This window comes from Antrostomus carolinensis, unplaced genomic scaffold (assembly GCF_000700745.2).
Source record: "Antrostomus carolinensis isolate BGI_N321 unplaced genomic scaffold, ASM70074v2 scaffold10778, whole genome shotgun sequence".
In the NCBI taxonomy this organism is placed as follows: Eukaryota; Metazoa; Chordata; class Aves; order Caprimulgiformes; family Caprimulgidae; genus Antrostomus; species Antrostomus carolinensis.
In genome coordinates this window covers 11095-25839 of record NW_010332287.1, presented here as the reverse complement: position 1 = coordinate 25839, position 14745 = coordinate 11095, and the positions used below count along the sequence as shown (strand labels likewise).

The 14745-nt window shown below is 33.1% G+C and overlaps 1 protein-coding gene across 1 annotated transcript in view; it reads right to left on the bottom strand.

Moving 5' to 3' along the window:
• Positions 1-14618, bottom strand: part of CCDC178 (coiled-coil domain containing 178) — a gene marked incomplete at its 3' end in the record, with an annotated part of 46019 nt that extends 31401 nt beyond the window's left edge. The window contains exons 1-7 of the mRNA XM_029086343.1: positions 14561-14618; positions 12509-12636; positions 10598-10632; positions 7992-8086; positions 6428-6628; positions 3884-4104; positions 1745-1887 (exon numbers count right to left, since the gene is read on the bottom strand). Of these exons, the coding sequence (XP_028942176.1) occupies positions 1745-1887; positions 3884-4104; positions 6428-6628; positions 7992-8086; positions 10598-10632; positions 12509-12636; positions 14561-14618 (881 nt within the window). The remainder of the gene's footprint in view (positions 1-1744; positions 1888-3883; positions 4105-6427; positions 6629-7991; positions 8087-10597; positions 10633-12508; positions 12637-14560) is intronic.
• Positions 14619-14745: the final 127 nt, after the last annotated feature.

Here is a 14745-nt window from a genome sequence, read left to right as displayed (position 1 = left end):
GGGAAAGACTGTCACAGCATTCTAGACTCACCCAGTTACCTAGCAGAAAAAGATGGTCTGTCTCTTCAAGGAACTTAATGCTACTGCCAGGAACTTTGTGAAGTCTAAATTTCACTGTTAGTCCAATAAATATAATTCTCCCCTAAAAATGATCAGAGATTATTTAGTGCTCACAGTACTTCCTGCAAGATGAATGGATAGGTGTACAGAAAGAGACATCCTGCACTAAGAGAACTGAAGTTTCTTAATTTTGAAGAGACAGAATGATTGTAGAAGAGATATGGCAATAACTTGAGATGGGACACATATCTTAGATAACAGACACCCTTCTAAAGCCCTAATTTCTTTAAAAATTAAGAAATTCTGTATCTAGAAACTTCTCTTCAGCTCTGTAGTTGCTCCTTAGGTAAACTGATGAGGCCAACTCTATAGTGTATTCTCATGAGAATGATCTTTGAAAAGAAACAGGAGTTAGATGGTACAGTACCTGGCAATAGTTTTGCTGGATGGGAAATTAACACCTACTGAAATTAGGTTACCAAGGACAAGAGTTTGCATGTACGTCTCAACCATTAGCATCAGTCTGGCTGCCTTGAATGAAGCATTAGTGAGCAGGACAGGTTTACATCCACTACTGTACATCAGGCACTTTCTAACATCAACTCTCTGGAATACCAAAACAGTACATGCTGTCCCAGCTCAGGTAGTACATAGCACAACTGGCATATAGAATCTAGGTAGTTCTGAATGAATAGGATAGATCAAATCTGATGACTTACTACAAGATGCATATACTTCATAATTGCCATGCACTGTTTTTGAAATATTGGATATTTGAAGAACAGTTGCTGTCACACAGCTGCGATACGGAAACATCTGTTACTGCCAGTAAGGTTATCTCGAATATTTACTGATGTCTTTCAACTAGATCTATAAGTTTTCCTCATCTCAAGTGAAAAAGAGCCACTGTGTCACTTGCTACATTGCCAGATAAAACCTGGCAGCTAGCCACAGGCATATGCAGCAAAGTGCAACCTCCTACAAAACATGAAAGTACTTGGCATTCTTGTTCTTTGGCATAGTTATTCTTGGTGCTGACTCTTTGTATGTTCAGTGACAGAAAGGAGAGATTACTTGTCAGTGACTGGCCCTTAGTGGTGCCCTACTGTTACTATAGCTCTACTTGATAATTCAGGGGTTAATAGCCAGACAAGAGGTTACAGTAAGGAAAATGCAACATAAGTCATTGCCATACAGAAGTTACTTTGCAACCCAATAAAGTTTGGTTTCTTGCTAAAAAAAGAAAGATAAGGTATTTCCATAGCTTCAAAAGTATGTATTGTTGGCTAGAATTGTTCCGGTTAATATGCAAGTTCAAAATTAAGTTATAATTGTAACTATGGTACTATGATAAGTGCTGATGTTCAATGCCAGTAATTTGTGCAGCTATAAGAATGATAGCAAACAGTTCTGTCAAAGGGATTAAAAATTCATACGTAAGTAAAATAAGGTAAAAATGGCACGCTTCAGGAGTCAATTCATGAACTATCCACTTGGGTATATTTCTGGACATCATCCCTTCCTTATTCTGCTAACGTAAGCTAAGACAAACAAGGCAAACACTTCTTATGTATAACTCTAGTAATTTTAATTTTACAAAAATCAGAATTTAAAAATACTTCTAAAAGCAAATTTTCTATTAAAACTAACAGGACACTATAATACCATATTGAATAGCTCTTACTTGTATTGATTCAATAGCGCCTCAGCATATTTAATTTTCTCACACATATATTTTATCTTCTTTTCAGATTCTTCATCAATTTTTTTCATTGTATTTTGGATTTCCATGAGTTCACAACAAACATCACTGTATATTTTTGATGTCTAAGAAAATAAAACAAGTTTTCTGAAATAAGTTATATAAAAATCATACATAATGTTAAAAAAAAAAATTCAAGATTTGTATGATTCTTTGCAGCTTAAAAATTGAAGTTTAAAGCTGAAGTAGTACTTTGTGATTTCATACAACTTAACAAATTCTGCATGGTCTACAATAGATACAATCCTAGCAAAAGACAACAGAATGTGTTTTGCAAAATTGTATAACATAAATAAATGGTAGCTAGAGTGCTTTCACTCTTACAAAACTTTGAAGTTATTGTGGAAAGGTGGCTACTTCCATGGGAAGATAGTGACCTCTGGAGCAGAAAGAAAGAAATAATGTTAAAAGAAGCCACTGAGGTTTCACTCAGTAATCTCACAGAATCATTACTTAAACATCTCCTACAGAACGTGCAAGACCAACCGTCACCTATGTAAAAGAGGGGTCTGAGACAATGCAAACAATGAACACAATTTTCAATGTTATAAATAGTATTGGGATATTCAGTTCCTAACAACTCTCAAATAGAGGTATGGACGTCTGCTGGTTCAGCTTTTTAAAATATTACAAATATAAACAAATAACATGATATAAATCTTTGTTATAATCTAGCACTTCACTATGCCAACTAGAACTCTGGACATTAAAAGACAGAAATTCAAAATTAAATAATTGTTTTAATTGTAAACAAAATGAAGTATCAGTTGCTTTTTTAAGGCTACAGGAGGAAAAACCAAACCTGAGTAACAAACAGCATATAAAATAGAGCACAATGAAAGTCATAAGTATTTTATTGGGCAACTAGAAATCTTGTTGAAATGAAATATATAAATAAGTTACAGTAACACCAAATCTATCTTCTTATGATATGCAGTGTCACTTTTTGGAAAGAAAGAAAGAAAGAAAGAAAGAAAAAAAGCCCTCTGAAAAAAAAGGATTTATTTAAAATATTCTTCAGGAAAAAAATCTTTAAGTCTAATTCCTGAGTTGTATTTTAGCACACCTCAATATTTTAACTGCATACAATATATTCTAAGATAGTAACAAGAAAAAAGGATACAAAATAAAAAGCAAAGTAAACAACTTAATTTTAATTTATTTTGTATTATTTATTTTGTTTTTATTTGAATGTATCTCATAACACTGGTAGAATTGTGAGCTATTTCAGAACTAATTCATGATAATTCTCATATTATTTGTGCAATAGGCAATTAACTCTTCAATTCTAGACGTATTTTGACATGACTGTTGAGTCCTCAAAATATGAGAACTTCAAACTGAAACAAATCAGAATAAATATTTATTTAGAATAATTTACAAACAAAAGACCATTTTAAAACTGTAAATACAAGATCAATCTCTGGATTTGTATTTAAAAGTTACTATAGAAAATATATAGAAAACATAATTATTAGTACTAAAATCTATAGTAGCACAGTATCCCTCCCTTTTTAGACATCAATTTTAACCCACCTATGACTTTACTACACTTTGATTATACAGCCTGACATTATCCCCATTAGGCATTTATTATCAACTAATCATAAATTATTATCAACAAATACGATCAACAAATAAATTAGGAAAAATGTAAATCAGCACTTTAATTAAATCTTACAAACATTTTTTGACAGCTTCTAACATCTCCTTATTCCAGAACAAACACTGATGCCTGTGAGAAATCTAAGAATCTATGCATATATTAGATACGTGCCTTATACCTTTCCTGTGAAAAATCCCACATAAAATCAACTTACAAAGTTAGAATTACATTCCACATATGCCTAAGAGACATTTATTGAAGGCCAACAGCATTATCCTCCCTGGATTCTATCTGCACTGAGTGCCTGTATGTAGCGGTATTGGTACACAATTCACAGTCTTTGTGTACAAAATTTAAAACAGACTTCAGTACTTCCAAGAGACTGCTGTTCTCTAGAAGGGTACGCACCTATGTAGTGGAAAGGTTCTAAAAGATCTTCATTTGTTTGCATTTACCTTTTCATAAGCCAGTAACACATCCTTCACAGCTTCACCCTCTAGATTCAGCTTTTCTTCCAGCAGAGGGCTGTGTTTCTTCATGAAGTCTATATCCTCCTGAATCTCTCTGTTGGCTGCTTGTGTCTTAAGTATTTGGCTTTGTACCTGTTGCAGCTTACGGCTTTTACAATCAAAATGCCATTGCAGCTCCAAGGTATCTTGAATACACATTTCATATTCTGTTATAAAGATAATTAGTATAAAAAATGTGAGTATCTGAGTGACATCTTGAATATCTCGTGAGATTAGCTAATACATTGTTTCAACACTAACTAGAAGACTTGCAAAACTTCGCTGTAAACTACTTTGAAGGTGAAAAGAGGACATCGGTTACAAAAGACATCACCAAATATTGCATGAGCAATGGAGCTGTTTTTAAATTCGTACTTAATAATCCTGATATGTAACTCAATAGAATCTTCAAAGTGAGGGGTGGTTTTGTTTTTATTAAGGAAATTAAAATTTCTACCCTTAAGGCATATCTAGAGGAGTCTATTGTAACAGAAGAACAGTTCTACTGAGCTTCCTAGTCTCCAGCCACAGACATATGTGGATGCAGAGGAAGAATAGGAAAAACACAAATCCCACATCCTCTTCATATGCCAACTATTTTCAGTTCAGGGACACCTCCTGAACTAAGCGTGGCTTGAAGAAAGCTAAACTAAAGATACAAACTCAAAGACAACAAACAAAATATATTTGTGTTGCTACACAGAAGTATGCCAGTGTTCATTCAATTTAATTTGTTGCATTTACTCTTCTGGCTTTGGCATCAATTTCCTATGGGTCTTTACAGAAAATACATGACCAGACCACTGGTTGCTGACTGACAACATATATTTTATTTTGCTAAGAAATCACTTATTAGAAATGGTGTCCTGCAGCAACTGATGTTCTATATAGAAAGGTTATTGATACAAAACTAGGGAAAGTAAAGTAAGATTTTCAGATAAGAAAAAAATCAGAAAATATCTCAAGAGCAGTAAATGCTGCCATAAATTTGAGAGAGAAGCACATTTTACTGAGAAATAAAGGCTCTCTAGCTCTGAGAAGTAGCTCTGGAATATTCAATGCAAACCCTTAACAGTTGATAAATTTTGCTGTGTTAACAAGACATAAATCACAAATTTACAAAATTATTATGTCATTGCTACAAAAAGTTAAAGAGACATTGTATGAACAAGTGGCTTTTCTACATCATACAAAGCAATACCTAAGATTAATAAAATGTGTTTTACATTGGATTTTTGTTATATTTCAGAGAAGGTAATTTCTGAAGATAGGTTATGTCACTGCAATTACCTGAGTGTGCTACAGGATGTAGATGCAGCAGGAGCTATCAACAATGGAAATTAAGGGAAGTCTGATGAAATAACAGGATTCGGTGTCTAGTCTGAATGGGTCATGCATACTCTTTAAGAATCTCCTGGGTTTGTAATACTTAGATTAAGGATAATTACAACATCCCTGAGGGTCTTCTCCCTTTATCCTCAATTCTATTTTAGCATAATTTTTGTCTTATAGATAATACTATGAAAAGTTATAATCCTGAAAATTACAAATGTACTCCAAGGACACAATGTCATACTGACATAGCCCACTGGTAAATCACAGGAGAGAGCTGGTTAATATTCACAGCCAAACTTCATGCTGGTTTATTTTGCCCCCTTTTTTAAAAAAAAACAAAAACAAAAACAAACAACTGTATAATTGCATATATTAAGAGTTGAAAATGTGTTATATATATTCCAGTATTCCAAACTGTTGATATTTATAGAGAATGCTAAACAGTAAAGTAAAAGCAATAGGAATGTATAAGCAACACACCAAAATTATTTACAGCTGCATCACTGTAAATACATCAAAAAGCTTAAATCCTGAACTACTGTGCTGAAGAATGATTATATGATCAACCTTCTCGCAGATCTTTGCTTCTGTAAAACTGACCTTTCTATTGCTAGTGAATCTTCTCCCAAAAGCAGTTTCTAACCTGTCAATGAATTTTAATTCTGATTCTTTATTCAATCTCTTCCTATTTTCAGGGCATCATAAATTGTCCTTCAGAGGCAGCCGCTTTTAAAGAAAGCAGTCTCTGCAAACTGGTAACACCTTATGTCCTGGTTTTTATCTGGAACACCAGGGCGAATGGACCTACCTGGAGTCTCTGTCAGAAAGCTCCAGGAGAGACTCAAGGTCAGCCCCTGGGGTTTTGGAGTTGGGGATACAAAGGATCCAAAGCTCGCTATACCCAACTGAAAAAGATATTAGCAGCGTATGAGGGAGTTTGAGCTGCTTCAGAACTGATCAGTACTGAAGCACAGCTCCTCCTGGCACCCGGATTGCCTGTGCTGGGCTGCATGTTCAAATGGAACATTCCCCCTACACGCCACTTCACTTCCTAGTTACTTACAGTAAGCACAACTGTAGTGATATCCTGATTCTTATGCTTGGTAATGAGCTTAACTAAAAAGTAACAAATATTCTTAGTTTCAACACCAATACCTTTTTGCACAGCTGCGGGGAGTTGCTGAAGCTTCCAAAGTGACATAGAATCAATTTTCATGGCAAGCTTTTTTCTTCGCTGTTTCTCCAACTCCAAAGCTTTTTCTGCCTCCTCACGATCAGCCTCCAGCCGCTTAATTAGCTCAGTAACTTCCAGTAGCAAAGCTTCTGTTTCCTGTTTCAAGGTTAATGTCTTGCCATCTTTAAAAATACATTAAAAAATATTTCTTTATGAAAGCTTAATCATATGCACTTAATTCAAGCTTCAATCTCAACACAAAGTTGGCCTGTTCACACATATCACAGTAAGCACAATTGGTTACATTGCTGTCTTTAAAAATGCATTATAATTATTTCTTATGAAAGCTTAAACATACACTCTTTATTCCAGTTTCTTTCTCAATACAAAGCTAGCCTCTTCACATATCTCAAAGCAAGAGCAACTGGTAACAAACAGAACTTTCACATTCAATAGCATTTTCCTCTGGCCTATTTCCAATGCAGAATGGAACAAAATGTATTAATATAGATGGTACAAAATTTTCATCCTTACCTTGTTGATTAGGTAAGTAATCATCCAAATAATAGTACAAGTTCCTAATTACCTCAGTTTTTTAGAGAATACTTATTTAATTTTCTTTTCCTAAGGAAGTATCAATGACTTCATTAAAAATTTTGGAGTTCTAAGAATATTCATTGTAATATCCCAACAGCACTGTTTTACTCATGACACACACAAATCACCAACATTTCATTCTGTGAAATCTGGCTATCAAAAATGTATCAGTTATTTGTTCTGATAAAAGATTCTTTGAGGTCATAATCCATTGTCTTGATCTACAAAAAAATGGGAATTACATAAGCTGAAGAATCCAAGACATTTCCTTTTTGATACCATAGTCAATAATTCCCTAAATTACTTGATTAAAAAGTGCAAGCATTGAAAAGAAGGACTACTACTTAAAATATAGAGTGAAATTTTGGCTTCACTCCCATCAACAGAAATTTTATCACACAACTTACTGCAGACAGGATCACTTCAGGCTACTAGTACTTAAAAGGTTACACACTGGCTTAAAAAAAAATTGCACACAATCTCTGTACTACTTAAAACAATTAAAAAAAATATATCATCTGAATAAAGATGTAAACTGTAAAAAACAGAACTCTACATTGGGAGTACATTATGAATACCCTTTAACAGCAAAGTAGTTATTTGTTTTACAGAAACTAAATTTAAAAAAAACCCTAGAATTTCAAACAACCAACACAACTAGTTGAGCTGGTTCAAATCCTAGATGGGTTAAAATACAGTATGAATCTAAATACAGAAATGTAAATTATCTTCTTGCAAACAGGATGATTTAATAGTACTTAATACAACATTTAAAATGTGTGTCTTTCAGCTTGACAGATGATACAGACAGATTTCAAAGAATACTCACATCATTTACGTAAGATACAGAGCAGGCAACAAACAACTATTATTACAAATACAAAGCATATATTAAATGAAGATATGTAACTTTTACCACTCAGACTGAGTATTATGAAATAGTTTTACCTTCACAAGATACATCAGCTTCTTTAAAATCCAACTTAGCAGATAATGATAACCATGTGTCTTCGATAGATTTAGCACTGACCTGTTTTGTTATCCTGTAGATAAAAGCTGCTGTTACAAAAAAATTTTAGACTGAATTTAAATTAGCATTGTTAAATAAATATTACTTTCATGAAGTAAAAACTTCCTTTCTTGAATGTTACGCATTTAAATGCTGGCTAGTTAAATGGAATAATCGTTAAAAACCACTGTAAGTCATACAGAAAAATTATTAATTGTACAAGTCCCAAATAAAGGCTTTTCTCATATTTCTCTACAGAAACACAAGACAGATTTCTTTACATCTTGTACTTAGACAGATCTTCAATTTTTGTCCTCATACCCAAGGACATGCCAAAGAGAAACTGTTATAGAAAAGCTGTTAATCTTTCCACACAGGAGCAATATATGCTATACTTTCCGGACTCTTCCAAGTGTCAGAAGCATTTAGTGCTGTATCTGTGCAGACACAGATACATTGCCACTGCAGGTTAGATACAGTTTTAGTTTTATCAGTTTAAGGGAAGTCATGACTTGAGGGTCAACAACGAAGAAAAAGTATTTTTTTAGAGATAAGAAGGAAAACTGATCAAGGCACAAGGCTTCAACAGTTTCCAACAGACAAGCTTTTGAAATCTGGAAGACTCAAAAGCAGAGATGAGGAGGGCTTTGTTAAAATGAGATCAGGACAAATTTAACCTGCAAGTGAGAGGGGGAAAGAAGTAACACAAGTAGTCAAAGAAGAACACAAGCAAATCAAGGCCCTCATGTGAACTTAAGAGACTCATTAGCCTACTGGAGTTGAGAACAAAGGGACAAAGGATAACCACCACCTGCTTATGCCCACATGCGTGGCTTAAAAAGCACACACAGGTCCTTCATATGCAGCTAAGATGAAACAAAATCTGCAGTCACAGCATTACATTTCACATACGTGCAGAATGTGAACATATGTGTTTGGAAGAACTCCACAAAAAAGCTCCTTTTCCATGAAGAAATAACAGACAAAAAGCCTATACCAAAAACAGACCAAAAGAAATACTATTAGAGCTTCCTAGATCAACGGAAAATACATCTAAAGTACAAGGAAAAGAAAAAGAATCCTGTGCAGTAATGGAAAATAGTAAGATATTGGACGGGAAAACTGTGACCTAGTGATGGAAGAGATATCAGATTAGATATAGAAGCAGGAGTGTGATAAACAGGAGTTAGATAAGTAGGCAAACACAAAATAACTCAGTATGTGTCTGACATGAAGTAAAAACATACAAAGAAATACAGGGTGTGTTGAGGAAAACAACCAGGACAAGAAGCTCAGTGTATGAGATACATTCTCCTCTTCAAACTCCTCTTTTAATCTTTGTAACTAGAACGACATCATAAAGAAGCCTATATCATGAATAACTCAATTTAAAGTTACACATTCAGACTTATTTTGTGTACTTTCTGAGTACTTGGCTTTGAAATACATCTGTATTGTATCCTAAGCTTAGGAAAAGTCTGAGTTCTTTAGTGTATTTCAAAACACATGCAGCCAATATGTAAAATTTAGAAAAAAACTGCATGAGTTTTGTGTTTTAAAAAAACATTTTATATTTATAGTCTTTAATAGCTTTGTATATATTCTAGATATCTCCAGTGCAAACATCTAGAAAAAGCAATTCTTCAACTTCTTATTTTTAATTTAGGAATTATGTTCTGTTTTGATTCTAACAAGCATTTCGCTTGCTCCCTAATTTTAAAGATACATAGTTGCAAACACAATAGTCTGATTCAAGGCAATTTTGTCACACAAACACACAATTTTTTTAGCTTAATATAAGTAGCTGTCAAATTACACTGAAAACACAAAAATCATGCATTTACTATGAATCTTAACAGTATGCAGTAGGGGAAAACTGGGAAAGAAAAAAATGAAAAAAACTTGGTTTTTTCCCCCCATCTTATTACAGCATGTGATGAACAAATGGTTGTTTCATTCAAACTTTTTTCTAACTCCATATTTAATTACTTGTCCTCTCCCTGTGTCTAGCCAATCCAAAATGAAAGTAAATTTGACTCTCTGTGCAAATTCAGAATATTGTGCACAGTATTCAGAGAACTTCACAAAGAGCAAAGTAGGCAGAAACATCCAGAATGCTTTTACATCGTGTTATAACCTAAAACTTGAAACAACGAGAGCTTAAAATAAGGACCTTTACTCATATTTAGGTACTTGAGACAACTGCAACAACTGATACAATTTCAGAAGTATCAATAACTGAACAACTGTCACCAACACAAATCCATCCCTTAAGAGGGTCCTCAGACATGCAATCATCTTTAATGTTCGAAAAATAAACACTGAGTAAGAAAGATATAAGAAATTCTCCATAAAGACAGTTTGTCTTCTGAAGTAACTAAACCGTGCAGACACTATGAATGTTTATTTTAGGTGCATTCTACGTTACTGAAGAACTTGGTAAACTCAACAGTTCTCAGACCAGACTTTATAGCCAGACTAACATCTCAGCAAATAATTACCTGACATTCAAACACACGCATTATTTTGTATGCGTAATTCTTACCATGGTATTTTCTCCTCCTTAAGAACATAATCATACTGCAAAAGCAAACATAAACTCCATTATACATCTCAGATGTTATATGCTTTTTCTGTTTTCTAACAAAAAGCATAACAGGCCACTGAATTTTGTACCATAAGAGGATCTAATTTGTGTACATCCAGATGAATGCTTTTTAACATTTTAAAATAATTACAAAGTTTTTAAATTCCTAAAAACCGTGCATCTCCAAATGGTTGGTAATAAAACCCAGTTTTTGAACATGCATATTATGTATTACTCAATTTTGTAGAATATTTTTTTTTAAATCCCTTAATACTATTAATTCTATTTTAACTCTTAACCTCTGTACTTTGCTTTTAATCTCAAGGGGGATTACCACATTCCCCAACCATTCCTAAACCATTTCCAAGCACAATTCAGGAACTGGAAAAGGTCAGGGACCGTTCCTCAAAAGCAGTGCACATAACATCTATACTGTTTTGGAGGGTAAGAATTTAACAGTATGGATATGAGATTTTCTGTGTCAACTGGACACATTGCTGGTAATACTTAACTTACTAGCAGAGGTGTAAAAAAATTCATATATAGACAAGTAAAATACAAATTCCCTATATTTGTAGTATAGTCATTTGAGTGTATATGCCCAATTTGATTTTTAAGAGCATTAACTCATAGTTATAATGATGTCACCATCTAGAGGTCTCAGACTATTTTGAATCTCTGAATATCAAGTAACCAGAACTTGGAAGAAATGTGGAAAATAGGCACAAGACTTACACAGTCAATTTAAGGTAACATTAAAATGAATAAACACCTGGACATGTCAATGATTATCCATCTAATTCATGTATATTGATGACAAAATTTTGACCTTAAAATAATTTCACTGTTCTCACACTATTTTAAACAAAGGTGAATGAGGCAATATAAAATTTCCTATCAAACTAATGTCTATATTGTAAATAAAGATATGACTGTAGTTCATGCACCTTGGATTGTTCTAGTATTTATGCTGCAGTTGCAGAAATCTCCCTGCAGACTATTTAACAGAATTTGTGGAATACCAATCTAAGATAGTTTTCCTGATGTACTGCTGTGACGACATTATTGTCGGTGTTTGAGATAAATTATTTAAATATAACTTGACTGTACCAGCAGCAATCAGATCTTCTTACTGCAGTGCAGACATATGCAAAATTTATTAACATTTGGAAAACACTTCTCCAGTAAAAGTGAATTATTTAAATGATAATAATAATGTTCTCAAAGAAGTTAATGGGAAGATTTTATTATACTTTGAAACGGTATATATTGCATTCTTTCTTCATCTACCTACTCATTTTTTTAGTTTCTCCTTATTCTTGTTTCTATTCACACAAAATCTATATAGGCTAGGAAAACATCATGTACTGCTACAGAAAGAACCGTAACATTTTCAAATTCATGTCTCTCAATTTGAGAGCAAAGAAACTTTTTAATCAAGGAATTGTTAATTGTCAGGAAAAAGCACTGCTTACTACAAATGATAGAAAATGGCACGTAGCTCAATTTGACTATCTACTCAAGATCAGTATCAAAAACTATTTCGCAGCCAATTGATATCATTGAAGCAACTTGACTCTGTGTGCATATGAATCATCATTTATGAATTTACTAATCTTTATGATATATTGACATTACATTATGATATTGTTGTATATTCATTTTAATAAGATAGTTTGATTTGCCAAAACTGTTAAGTAGATGAAAAACACATCATGACTAGTAAGTGAACCTCCTGGGCACTATTTTGGAGAGTATATATGACATGAAGTTAATTTTTTAGAAAAATCAACATAGTTATCTTATTTAAAAGCATACTTGTTCCTATAAAGATAAAAAGCACTTGGCTACTTTCAACCATAAACATACCTGTTGAAAGTATTTCTCCATCTTTAATTCTAACTCTTGAATGTGATGAATAGCTTTGTTAATACACGGTAATGGAGTATTTACAGAAGCACAGCTACGCTGCTTTGTGATGATCTGCTCATTCTGATCTGGAGAAAGAAAGAGAAAACAGGAGGTTGCTAAACTTCAACTGTGGGCTGATATCAGACTTTCTCATACCTGATTTTCCTCTTTTAATTTGGAACTTGGTCATCTTTGGTCCTGAAATTGACTAAGAGAATGTAAGAGCTACACCTATTACTATGCACACTTTTTGCACAGAATGTTTCTCCTTTTTTAACACAATCTCAAATACAAGGTGAGAGATTCAAAAAATGCTTGAAGAATATGAAGGAATAACTTCAAAGAGATGAAATATGACAAAGGGGACAAGGATCAAAATATAATTTGCTATAATTAATTTTACATAATTAATCCCAAATGAATCGAGTTTGGTAATTTTATGCTAGTCCTCAGCAAGGATTTTGTTGAAACAGAAAAAATAGTATCAGAACCCAAAAAGGCAAAGGTGGTAGCTACTACAGAAATGCTCAGAGGAAAACAGGAAAGGTCACAGGACATTAGAGGAAAGCTTAGACTACTCTTATATATACAACACTTAGTTCCAGAAAATGTTTGCTTCAACCTTATGAAGAGATTAATTTCCAGAACAGTAGTTCCAGTGCTGGGAATTTAAAGCTACATGATATAAATTAACTGTTTTATGAGAATATGTGAATTTCACAATTATATTCTTTAACCTCTGTTAGCCTAATAACCACATACATAAATGATACTATGGCACATTATTGAATGATAATTATTGAATTAATACACAGAATGGGAATCTGACTGCAGAGGTCACTAATGAAAGGTGTCAGGAACCAGAACAAGACACTGAAACCTACCTACCAGTATGGCTATTAAAAAGTCTAAAAAGCTGTCCTACAAACATGAAACATTAACCTAATTACGTTCAAGAGGATACCATGCTTTAATGTACCTTGGAGATGAACTAAAAATAACAGTAATAGGAATTAAACTGTAAAATACAACCAGACAACCTTCATATACAGTCTGTGGAGTCATTTTGTTTTGTTTGGGTTGTTTTTTTTTTTAATAATAGTATCTTAGTGTGTCTTAATTAAAGCATCAGCCTAAAACATTAAAAGCCTATAGGTTAGCTGAGGCTCTTTAAACTTTAGTTTATCACAAACAGCCTTACTGGAAAGGAAAAGATGGTCTGCAAAATTTTGTTTTAAAAGACAGCCCATTAAAATAGATATAAAATAGATATTTCATAGGATCTTGCTGTGCCTGTTTCTAGAGCCAGAAACCTTCACAGGATGCCTACATGGCACAATCCTAACAAAGCATACATAGGCTTTGTATCTTGTACTCTGAAGCACAACACAGAAATTCAGAATTTGACATATACATTACTTTAATTTCACTTAGTTCTTTCTAATGTTATTATTCTTACATTTTACTAAATTGAAACATCAAAGTTGTAAAAATTATGTTTATTTTCTTTACATCACTAATGCAACTAACAACGTTGACATTTTAAAAAAATTTGAAATTCTTGAACAGCTTCAATAAAAAAAGATTACTCTCTTACTGACTTGGTCTTCCTTGGTAAATGCAAACATTTTTACATGCAAGTCTTCTAAGCCCTTTGTAAAAGCAAGATAGAACTATAACTTAGTGAGAAAGTGGAATTACTCATCATTTTTTTTAATCTAAAAATTAAATTTAAATTACAATTGAAATACAGCCAATTATGTTTTCAGATAGAAAACTGAACTGTCATTAGAGGATAGCGTGACACCAGTAAGCAAATGACTGACATCCAAAGTCTACAAATGCATCATTTCTATAAAGGTTTTTCAAGCAGCATGACAGATAAGAACCAAGAAAGGGGACTAGTGTTATATAATATTACAAATACAAAATACCATTTCTTATGTCTTAAATTTAAGCCCTTCATTAAACTATTTGAAAACTGTATAATAGAAGACATATTTGACATACCTTGGGATGGCTCATTACTGTCCTTAGAAGAACAGGAAAATGACTGTGTTTCAAGCATTTTTGCTGGTAGTACTTTTCAGCCTAGTGATTAGAAAAATAGTAATATATATACATACACATATAGACATTTTTAAAACCCTTATTTTCAACCACAAAAATATGTATTTCATCAGTGACACACCTAC